Below are 21008 nucleotides of genomic sequence, written 5' to 3' on the forward strand. Positions count from 1 at the left end.
GCACGAGGTCATCCATCGCCACGTCGGCGCTGGAGTCCGAATCGTCCTCCGTGCCCATCACCGAGTCCCCATCCTCCTCCAGGGGGTCGTCACCAGCGGCCGACCCGTCCGCCGCGCAGTGCGAAGCGAATGACTCGGCCGCGCCAGCCAGCCCCGCCTCCGCCCGGATCCCACCCCCAGGATCGGCGGCAGAGGATTTCTCCCTGGGCTCCTCTAGGGGTGCCGGGCCAGAAGACGGCGGCGGTTCAGAGCTCCCCTCCGCCTCAGACGCCGGAATGACCGGAGAAACCGGGGAGAGAACAATTTCCAGCTCCTCCAGTACGTCCGGCACCAGAGACGCAGCCAGGGGGCCATCCTCCTCCCCGCCACCAACCTCCGACCCAGCGGACGGGGGGTTTTGAATTAAAAGCTCCACCAGGACGAGCATCCCCTGGGAGACGTCCGGGTCGCATTGGGCGAGCTCATTATCCTCGAGCTCGCCCGACCCAGCCCCCAGGCTGCCCGACCCGGCGAGGGGTAACGACACCGATAAAAGGTCAACTTCAATTACTGCCGCGGGTTGTTCCGCAACCCCCCCCACGGGCAGGGTCTCATCCCCATCCCCGGGAGGCACGTGCTGGACAGACACATCTGCCTCAGCCTCCCGAGGGACAGGCGACCCCTGCCGATCGCTGGTGATGACGACAGCGCTGGGGGGGCGGGGGGGCGCAGTACCCGCGGCGGGCGACGACTCCCCCTGCTCGGAGGGACCTTCCTCCTCCCGGTCCTCCTCCTCATCCAGGGGGTCGCGCCTTCTTTTTAGCACGTAGGGAGCGAGGGAGACCTCCATGTCTGCAAAGGCCTCCTCCTCGACTCCCTCCGGCGGAGCAGGTTTGTCGGGTTCCTCGGGCCCGAGCCCGGCCGCAGGTATTGGCATTACCGCTGCGGCGGTTGCGGCCACAGGCTCGGGCACGGGGCCCCTCCCGCTCACATCTGCCCTGATCAACTCCGCGAGGAGCGCGGGTGTAAGGGGCTCAAGGGGCAAGGGCTCACCATCCACGGGCGGACCTGCCCTAAGGTGCTTCTTTTTTCCCCGCGCCTTCTTTCCGGCCGGACACGCTCCCTCCCCCCCGTCGGAGGCCTTGGTGGCATCGGCCCCCGACGTCAACCGCGCATCAGACGTACTTGACGCGCGGGCAGATCCGGGGGGAAGGGCGGCGGCGGCGGCGCCAGCCTCGGCCGCACGAGACGGTCCGGCGGCCTTGGAGGCAGGGCAGTTCCTCCTGATGTGCCCCACCTCCCTGCAGGCATGGCACCTCACACCGTCCGACGTCCAAAAGGCGCGGTAGGCGGTCCCCTCGTGGAGGACGACGAACGCCCCTTCAGTGTCCTCCTCCCGCGCCAGCTGGATAAACAGCTGGCGCCGGAAGGAGAAGACGTGGCGAAGGCTGGCCTCCCGGAAGCCGAGCGGGATGGGCGTGATCCCCGACCTCACCTCCCCAAGTTGTCGCAAATGGGGAAGGAGGAGCTCACCAGGAACATAGGGCGGGACGTTGGAAATAATGATCCTCTGCGCGGTGGCCTCGAGAGGATCCACCGGCAGGAAAGTCCCGCCCACGGTGAGCCCCTTGGCGACAGCCAGCGACACCGCCCGCTCCGACCCCAGGAAGAACACAGCCTTCCCATACATTTTCGAGGCCGCGACGATGGCTGAGGGGCCGACAACCCCAGCCATGGCCTTGACGCAGGCCTCGATGGTCATAGTGGGGTGAGTGTAGCTCTTCACCCCAAGCTTTTTTGTTATTAATCGAAAAGGTGACGGGGCAGCAGGAACAGCGGGAGCAGCTGTGGCTGTGGCTACCACTCTCGCATAGGTCCCGGCTGGCCCCGCCACCGGCGAAGATGCAGTCGCCATTCTGGGGTGCTTTTTTTTAAGGGCTACACTCACCCCAAGTCACAGGCCTGAAGGTGTTAATGGCCTCGGTGTATATATATATTTTTTTGTCCTCTATTGAGCAGAGGGAGCTGATTAAAATGAGGACACACCTCTCTCCTTATTGATTTAAATTGGGAGAGGAGCCCTCGCCCCTCTGCTTCAATTGGCAATTAATAAAATAGATGAAACTAAGGTGCCTTAGAAAGACAGGCAGAGAGAGACAAAGAGAGAGAGAGAGAGGTGGGGGGGTGGGAAGGAGGGAGGCCGCAAAGGGCAGTGTTGCCACTCAGGATGGTGGGTGGGTGTAGGCAGGGTTGCACTCTCTGATGGAAAAAGTCTTTGGTGATGGTGGTCTTCTGGCAGGGGGAGAAGACGTCTTCACCTGGAAAAGCTGGAGAAGCCCAGGCTTAGTCCTGCAACAGGTCTTAACGAGGTAATTAAATTAAATTAAGGACTTCACCTTGGGCAGCTCCAAGCTCTCCCAGGGCAGGCAATAGAAGGGATGCTAATTAGTGGTGTGTGTGGCCTAGCTTTTAACAAGAGCACACACACTACACCCCTTGATGATCCGGCCTTGCTTCTTCTTTTCTCCCCCCACCTAAAATACAAAGTCTTGGGAGAGTGCCCCAAATAACACCCACCTGTAGATGTTCCGGATGAAGTTTTCTTCCCTCCTTTCAAGCAGTTGGTTTCTCTCCCCTCTCTCCCTCTCCTGAAGTGGAGGCCAAATTGGGGAGGCAGTGATAGAAAGGCCTCTCCCCTGGTTGATGTTGATGTAGGCCTCCTTTCTCCTTCTCCTCCTCTGTCCTCTCTCTCCAGGCACCTCAGTTGATGTAATGATGGTGGAATTGGTGGTGGTGGTGGTGGTCCAACGTTCTCCTCCTCTTCCTGGTCAGGGGACCACCACTTTAATCCACTCTCCAAAGTCTGGCTGCTCCCTCTGCTCGTGCTAGCAGCTGAACAGAGGGTAACTTAAGACTGAAGTACAGAAGCCTGCTATGGCTTTATATACAGGTGTGGTCACTGCCGGTACTGCAGTATAAAATCAGTTCTTCTCTTAAAGGTACATACACAACAATTCCTCCCCTTTTAGATAAAAAGTACATAACATTCATTTAACAACTAAATAATAACTAATTACAATTACAATTTTCTCTGTACTATATACATCAACTGAAATAATCATTTATAAGTTCAGTCTTTGAGGAGGCTTCCTGATCCTGACTGGATAGCGCCTTTCTCGAGTATCCTGTTCTTGCGGCGGAGTCGATTCTGGCTCATTGTCATTGGTTGGTTCGTCAGCTTCCAATACCACTGCTTCTGAGGTAGACGCAATCTGTACTTCGGGTTCATTACCAGGTGCACATGCTCGTGGTATGGGTTTGGCTTGTTCCTGTGACTCTAGAATCTGGTCAGCATGGCGTCTCACGATGCTCTCTCCAACGTCCACTGTGTACATTAGTGGTCCCTGCTGTGTGCATATCGTTCCTGGCTGCCATTTTTCTGTTTGGTAGTCGCGGGCCAAGACTGGTTGCCCTATCTTGAAGCTTCTGGTTGGCTTCTCATTGATGTGCTGAAATTGCTTATCCTCAACATCTCGTCTTATGTTTGGTTTGAACAAATCCAGGCGACATCTTAGCCTTCGGTTGAAGAACATTATGGCTGGAGCTTGGTTGGTGACTGCATGTGTTGCATTCCGGTAAGCAAACAAGAAATTATCCACAATAACAACAGAGAATGCTGGAAAAACTCAGCAAGTCAGGCAACATCCGTGGAGAGAAATTTGAGTTGACGTTTCGGGTTTGACCCTTCTTCAAAACTGGAGAGAAAAGGAACTAGATCGAAGGCAGGGCTGCGATCGGACAAAAGAATAAAAGAACCAAAAGAAGTAAAAGAGATTAGAAGCTAGACGAGATGGTAATAGGCTGTGATTAGGTGTAAAGTGTACTGGCAGGGCAAAAGATAGCTGCCAGGTGTGAGAGAGAAACAAAAGGAAAGGGGGGGGGGGGGAAAGGAAAGGAGTGGAAAAATATAAGTGAAAATGAAATGGGGGCCGAGGTTATGATCTGAAATTGTTGAACTCGATATTGAGACCGGAAGGCTGCAGAGTGCCTAATCGGAAGATGAGGTGCTGTTCCTCGAGTTTACGTTGAGCTTCCGTGGAACAGTACAAGAGGCCAAGGATGGTGAGGTCCGAGTGGGAATGGAGCGGTGAATTGAAATGACAGGCGTCGTTATACATCGCCTTTATAAAGGTCTGAACAAACCTCTCAGCCAATCCATTTGTGGCTGGATGATATGGGGCAGATGCGTAATGTTTCACCCCATTATTCCTCAGAAACCTCCGGAAATCCTCGGACACAAACTGTGGCCCATTGTCGGAGCAAATCTGTTCTGGCAAGCCATTCCTGGCGAAGATGGTCCGTAGGACTGCAATAGTTTTCTCCGTGGTGGTGGAGGACATTTTGATGACCTCTGGCCATTTCGAATGGGCATCCACGGCGATTAGAAACATTGAGTCCATAAATGGACCAGCAAAATCAATGTGTACCCGTTGCCATGGAGATGAGGGCCACTCCCATGGGTGTAGCGGGGCCTGTAGTGGAGCGTTTTGGGCCTTCTGGCATCCTGTGCATCTCTTGGTCATATCCTCGATTTCTTTATCGATTCCCGGCCACCACACAAACGCCCTGGCTAGGCTTTTCATTTTTACCCCTCCCAGATGACCCTCATGAAGCTCATTGAGCACTCTAGCTCTCAACTTAGGTGGAATTACCACTCGGGATCCACACATCAAGGTCCCCTGGCACACTGACAGCTGTTCTCTCCTTGGCGAGAATGCTGGCAACAGTGAGTCGCCATGTGCTGGCCATCCCTTCACCGTCAAATCATAGACCCGAGAGAGTGTCGGGTCATTTCGGGTTTCCTTCTCTATACTTGAGTTTGTAACAGGTAGACATTCGACTATGGTCGCATGGAATATCTCAACAGGGTCCACTGCAGGTGCTTCCTCTACCGTAGGCAACGGTAGGCGCGACAGCCCATCAGCGTTTCCATGCTGTTTCGTACCCTTGTACTCTATGTCGTACTGATGTGCCCCTAGAAAAAGTGACCATCTTTGCAGCCGTTGCGCCGTCATCACCGGAACGCCCTTCTTTGGATTAAAAATGGAGAACAGGGGCTGATGATCAGTCAGTAGGGTGAATTTCTGCCCGTGCAGATAGTGATTGAACTTCTTCACCCCCCACACCAGGCTGAGGGCCTCCCTGTCAATCTGGGCGTAGTTACGCTCGGCTGAGCTTAACGAGCACGACGCAAAGGCTATTGGCCTCTCTGAACCGTCAAGGAATTTGTGTGACAGCACCGCTCCAATGCCGTAGGGAGACGCATCACATGCCAACCGAATCGGTAGTGTTGGATTGTAGTGGGCCAATACTTCTTTTGAAGTGATTAGGCATTTACATTTCTGAAAGGCACGCTTACACTCATCACTCCATTTCCATGTTACTCCAGTTTGCAGCAGGGCGTTCAGTGGGTGCAGAATTGTAGATAAATTCGGCAAGAACTTATGGTAGTAGTTCACCAACCCGAGAAACTACCTCAGTTGCGACACATTTTCCGGTGCTGGAGCCTTGACTACAGCCTCAATCTTGTCTGGCGACTTATGCAACCCTTCCTCATCAATCATGTGGCCACAATACGAGATTTGTCTCCTGAAGAACTCGCATTTGGGGAGGTTGGCTCGTAGCCCATATTCCTGTAATCTAGTGAGCACCTGCTCCAGGTTGGCAAGGTGTTCACTGTCATTTTCACCCGTAACCAGGATATCGCCCAAATAACACTGGGTCCCCGGAATCCCTTGCAGGACTTGTTCCATCGCCCTCTGCCAAATAGCCGGGGCTGATGCTACCCCGAATACCAGTCGATTGTACTGGTAAAGGCCTTTGTGAGTGTTTATCGTGAGGTATTTCCTAGATGCTTCTTCCACCTCCATTTGTAGATACGCTTGGGCCAGATCAATCTTTGTAAAGCGTTTCCCTCCAGATAGTGAGGCGAAAATATCTTCTATCCGTGGAAGTGGATATTGTACTGTGTGCAGGACTGGGTTCACAGTTACCTTGAAGTCCCCACAGATGCGAACCTTCTTCGGCTCCCCAGGTGTGCTGCTCAATGATTTCTTCATTACAGGAACGATGGGTGTGGCCCACTCGCTCCAGTCCACCTTGGACAGCACACCCGAACGCTCCAGACTCTCCAGCTCTGCTTCAACGGCTGGGCGGATGGCATACGGTACTGGTCTGGTCTTAAAAAATTTTGGGTTTGCGTTATCTTCGATTTTTATCGTTGCCATTACTCCTTTTAGAGTCCCAAGTCCTTGTTGGAACACCTCTTTCGCGTCAGTTAGAATTTTTTGACAGTCGTCCAGGTGTGACATCATCATCCTTTTTGTCAGTCACAGTTAGCGCCTGAATGGAATGCCAATCCAATTGTATTTTTCGGATCCATTCACATCCCAATAATGGTGGTCCTCCATCTTGCAGTATATATAGATACAGTTTCTGTGTTTCCTTGCCGTTGTATTTAACTGGCACCCTTATTTTTCCTCTGGGGTAGACTTTTTGCCCCGTGTATGTCTTCAATACAATGGACGTGTCCTTCAAGGGTATGTGTGAGAATAGCCGCTCATAGTCTCATCGATTCATGACAGTTAGGGCTGATCCTGTGTCCAATTCCATCTTTACTTGGGACCCTGCTATCATGAGGGTGACCCAAATGGTTCGGTGATCCTCCTTTGCGATCACGTTGTTTAACTTTAGACATCTTAGTCTCCTGCTCCCGGAGTCATTATCACTCTCCTGATCTTCCGAACTACTGTCTGTCATTTTTTTACTTTCTTGTACTTTTCCTTAGTAGTTCTTGTAGTGTTGTTTTTCTTTCCCGACCTGCAGACTCTTGCTATGTGTCCCATTTTCCCACATTGCCTGCATACTTTGTCCTTAAACCAGCAGTCCTTCTGATCATGGGTTGTTCTGCCGCAGCGATAGCACTTTTCTGCTCCATATGCCATTTCGTTAGCGTTGTATTCTTGTGGTTTCTGTTGTATTTCCGCAGCTCCCCGTGCTGCTGCTTCGTAGGATACTGCCACGCTGAAAGCCTGTTCTAGCGTCAGGTCCTTTTCCGAAAGTAGTCGTTTCTGGGTTCCTTCACTCTGGAGCCCGCAGACAAACTTATCCCGTAAGGTGTCTGCCAGTCCTGCTCCAAACTGGCAGTGCTTTGATAACTTGCGTAGTTCAGTAAGATAGTCAGCATTGCTCTCATCTTTGTGCTGGTTTCTTTTATGGAACTTGAATCTTTCTGCTATCAGCAGCGGTGTAGGGTTTAGGTGTTCCTGTAAGATATTAACAATCTCTTCAAAACTTTTCTCCATTGGTTTAGCTGGGGTAATTAAATTCCGCAATAGGCCGTACGTTCTCGCGCCCATCAAATTTAATAATACCGACGCCTTCTTTCCATCGGCCACCTCATTTGCCTTGCAGTACACTTCAATTCTTTCCACATACGTGGTCCAGTCTTCTACCTCGTTGTCGAAAGCAGTGATACTGCCACTCTTCGGCATCTTGGGTGATTTGAAATGGCGCCTCCCGCGCTTTTTCTTCTTCCCCAATGGATTAAAATGGCGCCTCCCGCGCTTTTCCTTCTTCCCCAATGGAATAAAATGGTGCCTCCCGCGCTTTTTCTTCTTCCCCAATGGATTAAAATGGTGCCTCCCGCACTTTTCCTTCTTCCCCAATGGAATAAAATGGCGCCTCCCGCACTTTTCCTTCTTCCCCTTGCTGCCACGCTGCTTCAGCGTGTCTCACTTTTCCTTCCCCTCGTTTTATTTTCTCTACGCTGCCCGGTTCTTGAGCACAGACCGCGCCCTGTGCGCTCCACCCTCTCTCTCTCTCTTTTCCTCAGACGACGCTGCACGGCCCCTTTTGCAGAGCCGCTCGATCGAGCTCGAGCCCGCCGCAGTCCGGAAGGGTCAGTGCACTACCTGCTACCAGCACGATTTGCTGGAACACCTTGACTGGGGAGCCAAGCCCAGCTCTCCACAGCCTCCCCTGCAATTCTCCGAACTCCAATGGATCCTTGGGCGGTTGCCCGCGGTCGACGCCCGTTGCTCTGACTTCGACCTCCAAGAAGCTTCTTCTCAGGGAAAGATCCCCGTGAGGTGATGCAGTACTGCAGGTGAGTTCGAACCTGCTCGTCGCCAGTGTAGTGTCCGAGTATCAATAATACATGGACTGCAGGAGAACAATAATAACAGCTATTTACTGAACAGAGGGTACTCTTTTATTTGGACCCAAAAAAAACCAATTCGACTGTAAATAAACAAAAGTTCAACTAAAGCTTAACAAATCAAATTAAAATTTGGTTATCCGTGTTGATGATGCACTCCAGTCCCCGCGGCGCCCACTGGTCGCGGAAATACTCAAGCGCACCGGCGGACACCGCGTGCTCCATCTCCAGGGCCACCCGGGCGCGAACATGGCCGCGGAAGAGATGCAGGCAATCCGGCTGGACGACACCCTCGACCGCCCGCTGCCTGGACCAATTGATGGCTCTTTTAGCCAGGCCCAGGAGCAGGCCCACAAGGAGGTCCTCCAACCTGTCCGCTCCCCTCCGCACCGGGTGACCGTAGATCAAGAGCGTGGGACTGAAGTGCAACCAAAAATCGAGGAGCAGCCCCTTCAAGTAGTGAAAGAGGGGCTGCAACCTCTCACAATCCATATAAACGTGAAACACGGACTCCTCCAGGCCGCAAAAAATGCAGGCGGCCTGGGAGTCCGTGAACCTACTTAAAACCTTATTGCACGGGACCGCTCCGTGCAACACCCTCCAGGCCAAGTCCCCGATGGAACAAGGGAGGACTCCCGCATAGAGAGCCCTCCATTGGGGACCTCCGCTACCGCCGGTCGGCAAAACGCCACGCCAAGGCGTGTCCGGACGGTAGACGAAGATGGCAAAGTGGAGAGTGTGCAGGAGCAGCCCGTACAGGAAACCCCTCCGCGCGGAATGAAAAGGCACGGAGGGTATTTCCTCGAGACGGCTCAAGTTGTGAGGCGCCGGTTCCCGAGGGGAGTTTCGGGGCCGGGCGCCGATGAGGAATTCCGTCCGAACGGGGGTAAGCTCGGACGGGATCGCCCCACGTGCTTGAGCCGCCTCGATACACCTAGTGGAGTCGGGGCCCAGTGCCGCTTTTACCGATTCGATGGTTTCGACCGCGAGCCGGACGTTGGCCCAGGACAGGCGCCGCGCCAGCTCCTCCGGCGCCATCCAGCCCGCTCCTCCGCCATCGAGCAGGTCCCCGACTCTGGTCACCTTGCCAGCCACAGCCCTACCCTCCGCCAGCCGCCCGAACCCGTGTTCGTGGAGGTGCGGATTCCTGAGCAGCGGCTCCCGAAGGAGAGCCGCCGCTCCTGACGGGGGAGAGCTCCGCCTGGAAGCGACGTAGTTCCAAACCCATAGTAGTTCCTGGTAGAAGACAGGCAGCTCCCGCAGGCCGGCACGCCTGCTGCCCACTTTCGCAAACAGGAGCTGCGTGTCGTAATTGAGGCCATGCAGCTGGCGGAAGAAAAACGTCGCCAGCGCACACCATCTCGGAGGATTCTCGACGTACAGGTATCTCTGCAGCGTCTGAAGACGGAAAGTCGCAGCCTGGGTGCGAAGGCACACCAGCGCCTGACCGCCCTCCCTAAGCGGGAGACACAGAACCGCGGCAGAGACCCAGTGCTTCCTTTTGTCCCAGAAGAAGTCGATGAGCTTCTTCTGAATCTTGGCGACAAACGCAGGGGGAGGGATCAAAGTGACCAACCGGTACCACAACATGGCGGCCACCAGCTGGTTTATGACCAGCGCTCGACCCCTGTAGGACAACACTCGGAGCAGTCCTGTCCAGCGTCCTAGGCGAGCGGTGACTTTGGCCTCCAGCTCTTGCCAGTTCGCCGGCCAAGCGTCCTCGGCAGGGCTAAGGTAGACTCCCAAATAGAGGAGGTGCGTGGTGCTCCAGGCGAAAGGCCTGAACTCCTCCGGCAGGGAGTCCACCCGCCACTGACCCACCAGGAGTCCGGAACATTTCTCCCAGTTGATCTTGGCGGAGGATGCGTCCGAGTAAATCTGCTGGCATTCCCGCATCCTCCGCAAGTCAGCGGGATCCGTGACCGTGAGGAGCACGTCATCGGCGTAAGCCGAGAGGACCACCTCCACGCCCGGCCCTTGCAGAGCCAGTCCCGTCAACCTCTTCCGCAAGAGGCGCAGGAAAGGCTCCACGCAAATGGCATATAACTGGCCGGACATGGGGCATCCCTGACGCACCCCCCTCCCGAAGCGAAGGGGCGCCGTCAAGGACCCGTTAACTTTAATCAGACACTCCGCGGCGGCGTACAGAAGTCGGATCCGGGCGACGAAATGCGTCCCGAACCCGAATGCGCGCAGAGTCCCGAAGAGATACTCGTGATCCACCCTGTCGAACGCCTTCTCCTGATCCAGGGAAAGGAAGGCGACCGACAGACCAGCCCTCTGGGAGTGGTGGACCAGGTCCCGGACCAGATGGATGTTATCGTGGATGGTCCGGCCCGGGACCGTGTAGGACTGGTCGGGGTGGATCATGTGGGCCAGCACGGTGCCAAGGCGAGCAGACATGGCCCTGGCAAAGATTTTATAGTCCGTGCTGAGGAGGGAGACCGGGCGCCAGTTCTTAAGGAGGCGGAGATCGCCCTTCTTAGGCAGCAGGACAATGACCGCCCTGCGCCAAGAGAGGGGCATCTCCCCGGTCGCCAAACTTTCCCCCAGGACCCGCGCGTAGTCGCCCCCCAAGACGTCCCAGAACGCCCTGTGGAACTCCACGGTCAGCCCGTCCAGCCCCGGGGACTTTCCCCTAGAGAGCTGGCGGAGGGCGCCGGTCAGCTCCGCCAGACTTAGCGGAGCGTCCAATTTTTCGGCGCCCTCCGGGCCAACCTTCGGCAGGTCCTCCCACAAAACTCTGCGCGCATCCTCGCTGGACGGATCCGGAGAGAACAGAGCCCCGTAATAGGCGCGGGTCTCCACGCTGATTCCCTCCGGATCCGAGACCAGAGATCCGTCGTCGGCCAGCAGCCCCAAGAGCTGCTTACGGACCCCCCGTCTTTTTTCCAGCGAGTAGAAGAAGGGGGAGCCGCGGTCCAGGTCCCGCAGGAGCTGGATCCGCGACCTCACGTACGCGCCTCGGGACCCGACGAGCTGCAGGTCCTTCAGCGCGCCCTTCTTCTCTTCGTACACCTTCCGCAGGGCCGGGTCCTCGACGACCTGACCGAGACGGGACTCCAGGTCGAGCACCTCCTTCTCCAACCGCCCGACCCGGGCCTCCCGCCTCTTGGTCGACCCCTTCGCGTACTCCTGACAGAAGAGACGGATGTGAGCCTTGCCCACATCCCACCATAGCCTCAAGGAGGGGAAGCCCCCCTGCTTCCTTCTCCAGTCGGCCCAGAATCGACGAAACGAATCCCGGCACCGTGCGTCCTCCAGCAGCAGGTTGTTAAAATGCCAGTACACGGACCCCCCCCGCGCGCGCAGCGGAGCGAGCTCCGCCCACACCAGGTGGTGGTCCGTGCACGGCACCGGCCGCATGGAAGCTGCCGGAACGCAGGAGACGAACGCCCGGGAAATGTAGAGGCGGTCGATTCTGGACCTTCCTCCCCCAGACCTCACACTAGTGAAGGCGCTGGAGTCGGGGTGGAGATTTCGCCAGACGTCCACCAAGTCGAAGGACCCAACCAGGTCCCTCAACTTCTCCATCGCCGCCGGGCTTCGCGGGGGACCCGAACGGTCCCTCGCCTCGAGGGTGCAGTTAAAATCCCCCCCGAGGATGACGCACTCGCCCACGTCGATGGAGCCCAAGAGAGCGGACACTTCTTCGAAGAAGCGCACTTGCTGCGCACTGGTCTGAGGGGCGTACACGTTCACTAGATGGAGCGGCACGCCCCCCAGGCGAACAGTGACATGGAGCAAGCGGCCCGGCACGTGCTCCTTGACCACCAAGATCTCCGGCTGAAAATGCGGGGCCAGCAAGATAGCCACCCCGCTGGAATTGTTGGAGAGGTGACTCATGCTGACCCCTCCTTGCCACTCCAGGAGCCACGTGGCTTCGTCTCCCGGAACGGTGTGGGTTTCTTGCAGGAAGCACACCGCATACTTCCCGTCCCGAAGGACCGAGAAGTTATTGAATCTGCGGCGCGCCTCCCTGCTGCCGTTGATGTTGAGGCTGGCTATGGTTATCTTCATGTCAGAAGCATAGTGCAACCTCTACCTACACCTAACGGGGCGAGGAAGCGCAGCCGCTGGTCCGCCGCCACTTCCTCAGCAGCCCAGTGAGAAACGTTGTGAGCCGACGCAGCTCGAGCGGGTTCACACCCTCGTCCGCGCCCAAGATCTTAACGGCGGCGCGGACGGAATCGATGAGCAGCGCCAGCTCCGACCACCTGTCGAGGGCCAGCCGGACCTTATTGCGCTGACCCAGGCACGTGGCCATAAAATCCCGGAGTTCCCTTACGGAAATGAGGGGAGACTCGGCAAGGGGCACGAGGTCATCCATCGCCACGTCGGCGCTGGAGTCCGAATCGTCCTCCGTGCCCATCACCGAGTCCCCATCCTCCTCCAGGGGGTCGTCACCAGCGGCCAACCCGTCCGCCGCGCAGTGCGAAGCGAACGACTCGGCCGCGCCAGCCAGCCCCGCCTCCGCCCGGATCCCACCCCCAGGATCGGCGGCAGAGGATTTCTCCCTGGGCTCCTCTAGGGGTGCCGGGCCAGAAGACGGCGGCGGTTCAGAGCTCCCCTCCGCCTCAGACGCCAGAACGACCGGAGAAACCGGGGAGAGAACAATTTCCAGCTCCTCCAGTACGTCCGGCACCAGAGACGCAGCCAGGGGGCCATCCTCCTCCCCGCCACCAACCTCCGACCCAGCGGACGGGGGGTTTTGAATTAAAAGCTCTACCAGGACGAGCATCCCCTGGGAGACGTCCGGGTCGCATTGGGCGAGCTCATTATCCTCGAGCTCGCCCGACCCAACCCCCAGGCTGCCCGACCCGGCGAGGGGTAACGACACCGATAAAAGGTCAACTTCAATTACTGCCGCGGGTTGTTCCGCAACCCCCCCCACGGGCAGGGTCTCATCCCCATCCCCGGGAGGCACGTGCTGGACAGACACATCTGCCTCAGCCTCCCGAGGGACAGGCGACCCCTGCCGATCGCTGGTGATGACGACAGCGCTGGGGGGGCGGGGGGGCGCAGTACCCGCGGCGGGCGACGACTCCCCCTGCTCGGAGGGACCTTCCTCCTCCCGGTCCTCCTCCTCATCCAGGGGGTCGCGCCTTCTTTTTAGCACGGAGGGAGCGAGGGAGACCTCCATGTCTGCAAAGGCCTCCTCCTCGACTCCCTCCGGCGGAGCAGGTTTGTCGGGTTCCTCGGGCCCGAGCCCGGCCGCAGGTATTGGCATTACCGCTGCGGCGGTTGCGGCCACAGGCTCGGGCACGGGGCCCCTCCCGCTCACATCTGCCCTGATCAACTCCGCGAGGAGCGCGGGTGTAAGGGGCTCAAGGGGCAAGGGCTCACCATCCACGGGGGGACCTGCCCTAAGGTGCTTCTTTTTTCCCCGCGCCTTCTTTCCGGCCGGACACGCTCCCTCCCCCCCGCCGGAGGCCTTGGTGGCATCGGCCCCCGACGTCAACCGCGCATCAGACGTACTTGACGCGCGGGCAGATCCGGGGGGAAGGGCGGCGGCGGCGGCGCCAGCCTCGGCCGCACGAGATGATCCGGCGGCCTTGGAGGCAGGGCAGTTCCTCCTGATGTGCCCCACCTCCCTGCAGGCATGGCACCTCACACCGTCCGACGTCCAAAAGGCGCGGTAGGCGGTCCCCTCGTGGAGGACGACGAACGCCCCTTCAGTGTCCTCCTCCCGCGCCAGCTGGATAAACAGCTGGCGCCGGAAGGAGAAGACGTGGCGAAGGCTGGCCTCCCGGAAGCCGAGCGGGATGGGCGTGATCCCCGACCTCACCTCCCCAAGTTGTCGCAAATGGGGAAGGAGGAGCTCACCAGGAACATAGGGCGGGACGTTGGAAATAATGATCCTCTGCGCGGTGGCCTCGAGAGGATCCACCGGCAGGAAGGTCCCGCCCACGGTGAGCCCCTTGGCGACAGCCAGGGACACCGCCCGCTCCGACCCCAGGAAGAACACAGCCTTCCCATACATTTTCGAGGCCGCGACGATGGCTGAGGGGCCGACAACCCCAGCCATGGCCTTGACGCAGGCCTCGATGGTCATAGTGGGGTGAGTGTAGCTCTTCACCCCAAGCTTTTTTGTTATTAATCGAAAAGGTGACGGGGCAGCAGGAACAGCGGGAGCAGCTGTGGCCGTGGCTACCACTCTCGCATAGGTCCCGGCTGGCCCCGCCACCGGCGAAGACGCAGTCGCCATTCTGGGGTGCTTTTTTTAAGGGCTACACTCACCCCAAGTCACAGGCCTGAAGGTGTTAATGGCCTCGGTGTATATATATTTTTTTTGTCCTCTATTGAGCAGAGGGAGCTGATTAAAATGAGGACACACCTCTCTCCTTATTGATTTAAATTGGGAGAGTGGCCTCTCCCCTCTGCTCAATTGGCAATTAATAAAATAGATGAAACTAAGGTGCCTTAGAAAGACAGGCAGAGAGAGACAAAGAGAGAGAGAGAGGTGGGGGGGTGGGAAGGAGGGAGGCCGCAAAGGGCAGTGTTGCCACTCAGGATGGTGGGTGGGTGTAGGCAGGGTTGCACTCTCCGATGGAAAAAGTCTTTGGTGATGGTGGTCTTCTGGCAGGGGGAGAAGACGTCTTCACCTGGAAAAGCTGGAGAAGCCCAGGCTTAGTCCTGCAACAGGTCTTAACGATGTAATTAAATTAAATTAAAGACTTCACCTTGGGCAGCTCCAAGCTCTCCCAGGGCAGGCAATAGAAGGGATGCTAATTAGTGGTGTGTGTGGCCTAGCTTTTAACAAGAGCACACACACACACACACACTACACCCCTTGATGATCCGGCCTTGCTTCTTCTTTTCTCCCCCCACCTAAAATACAAAGTCTTGGGAGAGTGCCCCAAATAACACCCACCTGTAGATGTTCCGGATGAAGTTTTCTTCCCTCCTTTCAAGCAGTTGGTTTCTCTCCCCTCTCTCCCTCTCCTGAAGTGGAGGCCAAATTGGGGAGGCAGTGATAGAAAGGCCTCTCCCCTGGTTGATGTTGATGTAGGCCTCCTTTCTCCTTCTCCTCCTCTGTCCTCTCTCTCCAGGCACCTCAGTTGATGTAATGATGGTGGAGTTGGTGGTGGTGGTCCAACGTTCTCCTCCTCTTCCTGGTCAGGGGACCACCACTTTAATCCACTCTCCAAAGTCTGGCTGCTCCCTCTGCTCGTGCTTGCAGCTGAACAGAGGGTAACTTAAGACTGAAGTACAGGAGCCTGCTATGGCTTTATATACAGGTGTGGTCACTGCCGGTACTGCAGTATAAAATCAGTTCTTCTCTTAAAGGTACATACACAACAGTGCACACTGTGACAAATTTTACTGGGGGGTACAGCCAAAGACCCCAAAAAAGGTACATTTTAAATTAGGTGTCAACCTCCTTGCAATGCAACAGTTCTCTTGACAGCATGAGAGGAGGCAAATATTACATCACACTTTAAGTTAATGAACAAATGTACTGCAAATAGAACCAACGCCCATAACCTGAACATTATTGTAAATCCATATTTGTAAGGAAAGCACAAAGGTAAATTTCTCTCAGGAAAGAGGAGGAGTTACAGGGAAATATATATACACATTAGCCTAGATTTTCCGCTTGGTCAAATACCGGAGTGGGAAAAATAGCAAAAAATTATTGTGCTTGCTGACTAAGAAGTTGGTGTCAGTGTTACTGTTCCAGTTACCATCAATAAATAGGTTTGGTTGTTTATAACCTATGCTACAGTCTATTGAAATGTTCATTCTACTGCTTTCCAACATCAACAAAGACTGCATGAGAACAAGAGATATATCCAGTACGCTGAAATACAGTCACGGAAGTTTCTTTCCTTTTCCTGGGTTCACTACAAATTAGACAGGTAAAGTCATATTGCTGGCCATTAGGAGCATGCAGAGACACTGAACTGGAGAGAATTGTCAAAAAAAACAAAATGTAGCAGTGATGGCCAAAGGTGGGATACGGTATCAGTCAGATGAACATGCTATACAACCTTTTAAATTTAAAGTAAGCTGAGCAGCAGCAAATAGCAATAGTTAAAATGTCTGCAAGGGGTCAAGAAGGCGTAGAGAACTAGAATTAATCCATTTAGCTGCAGAGGTACAATTGTTCCAAAGGCCAGCTAATTATTTCTTTAAGCTACAGTGCACATTTCATTTTTAGCTGCCAGACAATTGTAAAATATTGAGATTGTTTTCAGTGCTCCCATTCCGCTTGTTTTAATGGAATAGGATGAAGAAAAACAAAAATATGCCAGAGATATCAGATGGCATCAGAGGCACATGGTTTGTACCTACCAACAGGACACCAAAAGGTACTTCCAGGCCCAAATATACCTAGCTGACAGTGAATGAAGAGCAGGGCTTCCATAATAGGCTCAGGGTCAGCAGGGACTGTGCCACACACTTCAAAAGAAATCTGAAGCTAACCTCTCCCAGAGGGAAAGCTTGCCAGTGGCAGTCGAGGTGACCAGTGTCCTCCAATATTGTGCCTTAACCCTGCCAGGTTGGCACGGGGGAAACAGCAGTTTCTGCCAATTTGTTTTCTCAGGTGTATCTAACATATTGTTCAGGAGGTCAATATTTTTAACTCTTTCCCCATTGAACAGCAACAGTGCATGACAGGATGTACTGCTGGGTTTTCCAAAGTACAGGGGATTATTGGTCGATATGTTGCAGGTCAACATAGGCTGCAGTCATTTTAAGACAAATATCTTTGCCAGGCTTATTTGAAAGTGAAGGCAAATTGGGGGGACTTTTCCTTGGGAACCAAGGCTACTCTCTTCAGCCCTTCTTATTAGCAGCCAGACAGAAGCAGAGTGCAGATACAACAGGCCCAAACAAACAGTTACCAGGATAAATATGGAGCAAATCATTGGCACCTTGAAGCAACAGATATGGGTAAGTTTACAGTATAACCCTGCTAAAGTCTAAGATTGTCAATCTTCTGTATACTCCACAAGTTTGTAATACAAGGAAGTTTATCTATAGAGGAGAGTGAAAGCCAAGCCTCAAGGTGAAGGCAATCAGGGCCAGAGCAGTACACAGACACTGGCCAACAGCTTTAAGTTCCTTGGAGTCCACATCACGGAAGACCTCTCCTGGTCCCTCAACACCTCCTCTCTGGTGAAGAAGGCCCAGCAGCGCCTATATTTCCTAAGGAGGCTGAAGGGATGTAACCTGTCACCCCTGATCCTCTCTAACTTTTACCGCTGCACTATAGAGAGCATCCTGACAAACTGTATCACAGTATGGTATGGCAGCTGTAGCTACTATGACCGGAAAGCCCTGCAGCGGGTAGTCAAAACTGCCCAATGCATTACCGGCACCCGGCTACCGACCATAGAGCACATATACCAGAAACGCTGTCTACGGAGGTCACGGTCCATCATCAAAGACCCTACCCACCCCAGCCACAGTCTGTTCGCCCTCCTACCATCTGGGAGACGCTACAGATGCATTCGCACCCGTACGACCAGATTTAGGAACAGCTTCTTTCCCAGGGCTGTCATCTTACTGAACTCCACAAATAAACTCTAAAGCCTGCACATCTGCCAATGCACTTTATTATGGTCATATTTATGTTAATATACTACAAGCCAAATGTATGTTGAATGTTTAAATGTCTTAATCCAAATGTACACTCTCGGGAGCCGCAAGCCTACATTTCGTTGTACTGCACTTATGCACTAACGATGATAATAAAAGTTGATTTGATTTGAAGAGTGTGTTGCTGCAGAAACACCAGTCTAGACAGGAAGATTAATAATGCCAGATGCTCATAAAACTGTCGTTCAACTATATGTCTGAGCTGCCCCTTACAGGACCCCGCTGTTGGCACGGCATAGAGGCAGTGGCTCAAGTACCTGTGCAACACAGTCTACTGCACTTCCTCAACTATTATCAATGGCCATCACTTACTGTGCTGCTATACTATGCTCCACATCTGAAATTAACTCTGGGACAAAGGTCAAATACAGTGGAACCAATTTATCAACTTACTTTGTCATACGAGTAATATTAGCCTCTTTTCCTAGTTCTTCCCCTTAGGCCTGCTGTATTGTGTGTGCTGTCAAAACGCCTAACCTTGGACTTCTTCTGTTTAATAAGTGTGCTGCATGGCCTGCTGGTTGTTAGTGGAAACTGCTTGGGGTGTCCTTGTACCTCCTTGTGCCAGCTCCAGAGATGGTCTTGAAACTCATTCAGCTATATCCACCACTGCTCTGGTTGGCTGGCTATCCTGCCAGCTGTCTGGCACATCTATTGTCATTTGCCCAAGGGGTTGCATGGATGTGACAGATGTAGCATTACCCTGAGGCACAAGCGTCTCATCTGTGTATTTGGGTCCAGGTTTGTTGGGTGTTGCAAACATGCTGTTTTCCAACAACGATCAAGTTTGCTACCCAAGTTGTATATGTGAAGGGCACTGTAACATTAACAAATTGCCTAGGAGGAATTTTGGTTTAATTTATATCAAGGTATTTCTATTAAATTAACTTCAGCACACAAGGGGATAAATTCACACAACATACAAGCTTTCTGGGAATGTGTATTCCACCAGCAGCTGGAACCAGATGAAGTCTGTAACTAATCTGTGTTTCTCACAAACTGTATTAGTTTGAGACAACGGGATTTACTAATATAATCTAGTAACAGTTACATACGTGATGTTGGAATAGCCTAATTTAATTGAGCTCAGCAGGAGGTAGCTGCCAGGGGATCCAAACCTGAGAGGACAGTAGGTTTGATTGATTGCTCAAGTGGCCAATCTCTAACACGGAGAGCTGGAGGAGGGTAAGAAGTCAAGTCTTTGGCTGCCTGTCAAGCTGAAACAAGCAGTTTGCAGAAATTTAAAGTATATATCATTTATTGTATAAAGCAAATAGCCACAAAGCACAGAATCTTCCTTCCCAAGGCTAGATCTGTTCATTGAATACTGACTTGTTAAAGTGGCACTTCGTCTATACCAGGGCTTAAGTGTGTAAAATGTGTTATTTCTGAGGTTACTAAAAAACAGTAGGATTTAGATTTGATTTCACTGAAAACTGTATTCAGTTAATTCAATATATACATGCAAAATAAACTAACTTTTCGGTTTACAATTGGCCTCATCTCACCATAGAAGTGTTTATAGACTTATAGGGGGAGAAATTCAGTAGGTTGCGCCACCCGTTAGCGCCTTAAGAGGGCGCTAAGTGAGTCGCAAGCCAACTGGCGCCCGGGCGCGGCACTGCCCATGCTTCCCGCTAAATTCTGCGGGACGTTAGTGGTGGCGCTAACCGTTAATGCTGCGCCGCTGCCGATGAAGTCATCGGTGTGCGCAGCGCCCCGCTGACGCACCGGCCGCGATATTTGGCAGCGCCCCCTGATTTACCGCCGGACGCCATGTCCGACGGGTTCAGGGGGGCCTACCTGTGGCCGGGGAGGCGCAAATTAAAGGCGAGGTGCGGGGCGGCCATTTTTGTTGTTGGCCGCCTGCCAGCACCTGCCTGCGCTCCCGTCCCCGCCTCCGGAACCCCCCCCCCACCCCCCACGGAGTGCGGGCTGCGCTCCAAGAGCCCGGCACTTCTCTTCGGTGCCGGGCTCTTTTGCCTGCACTCCCGATCCTCGGGGGCCCAGCTGGGCCCCAGATTGCGCTACACAAGGCCCCTCCCCTTTAAGAAGGGGAGGAAGGCCTGCAATACCGCAGCGCAATGTGCCGCAGTGTGTGGCGTTGCAGCACATAGCACCATGATATTCACTCGCAACGCCCCAAGAGGGATGCGGGACGCCTCCAGTAGCGCTGCGCTTCCCTTTGGGGCGCTACCACTCAATTTCCGGTGCGGGGGCGCGAATGTTTCCGGGGCGCTACTTTTAGCGCCCTGGCGAGGCTGGCGCCCCAAACGGGGCTATACTCAATTTCTCCCCCATAGAATTTACAGCACAGGAACGGGTCATTTGGTTCAATTCGTCCACGAGCCTCCTCCCACCTTCATCTCCATCTAAACCTATCAGCATAACCTTCTATTCCTTTCTCCCTCGTGTTTATCTAGCTTCCCCTTAAATGCATCTATACTATTCCCCTCAACTACTCCTTGTGGTGATAGCGAGTTTCACATTCTCACCATCTCTGGGTAAAGATGTTGCTCCTGAATTCCTTATTGGATTCATTTGCGTCTCCCCCACAAGTAGAAACATCTTCTCTACGTTTACCCTAGCGACCCCTTTCATAACCTTAAAGACTTGTATTGGGTCACCAATTAGTCTGCCTTCCAAAGATTGGAGAAACGTACATGGGGACATATCTAAAAATCACAATATACAGTTCACACAACAAGGGATTTTGCAATAACGACCACAGGTCATGCTATCATTCGACTAGATATTGACAGTAAAGGTAAACTCTTGATTGTAGGGGCACGGGGTTGGTTTACGGGATAAGCCAATGACGCTAAACCACAGAGAATACCTAGTACAGACACACAATTTGTAACAGGTGCCAAAGATGGCAGCCCTCCTGGGAAGGCACTGGCTTAAAATCAAATACTTTGCTACAGGTTTGGTGGTAGGGCTAGAGTGATGTTACCAACAGCAATCTCTGAGTTTTTATGTACTTTCAGAAACTAACAAGTTTCTTACCAGATTTAGGATATGTCACAATGAAGACATCTGTGTCCTGTATTTCAAAATGTTCCAATTGTTCTAAATGTTCTTTTGTGTAGATAGTGGAAACAAAGTTACAGCCTTTGTACTGAAAGTAGTAATTGTTAGTCGTGGACATTCTTGCACTGTTGAGAAACCTACAAAAAAGACAAACATCAGTTAATCAATA

General features: G+C 53.8%; 1 protein-coding gene across 4 annotated transcripts in view; it reads right to left on the reverse strand.

The window, feature by feature from the left end:
- The window catches only part of LOC147112772 (amine sulfotransferase-like), an 86273-nt gene that overhangs the window by 28026 nt on the left and 37239 nt on the right, over nucleotides 1–21008 (reverse strand). For all 4 annotated transcript variants that reach the window (XM_085997372.1, XM_085997369.1, XM_085997370.1 and 1 more), the window contains one exon: nucleotides 20816–20976. In XM_085997372.1, the coding sequence (XP_085853498.1) occupies nucleotides 20816–20957 (142 nt within the window). In that variant the 5' untranslated portion in view covers nucleotides 20958–20976. The remainder of the gene's footprint in view (nucleotides 1–20815; nucleotides 20977–21008) is intronic.

The sequence above is a fragment of the Somniosus microcephalus genome, chromosome 9 (genome assembly GCF_052327205.1).
Source record: "Somniosus microcephalus isolate GS21.2 chromosome 9, FLI_Smic_1.0, whole genome shotgun sequence".
Classification (NCBI taxonomy): domain Eukaryota; kingdom Metazoa; phylum Chordata; class Chondrichthyes; order Squaliformes; family Somniosidae; genus Somniosus; species Somniosus microcephalus.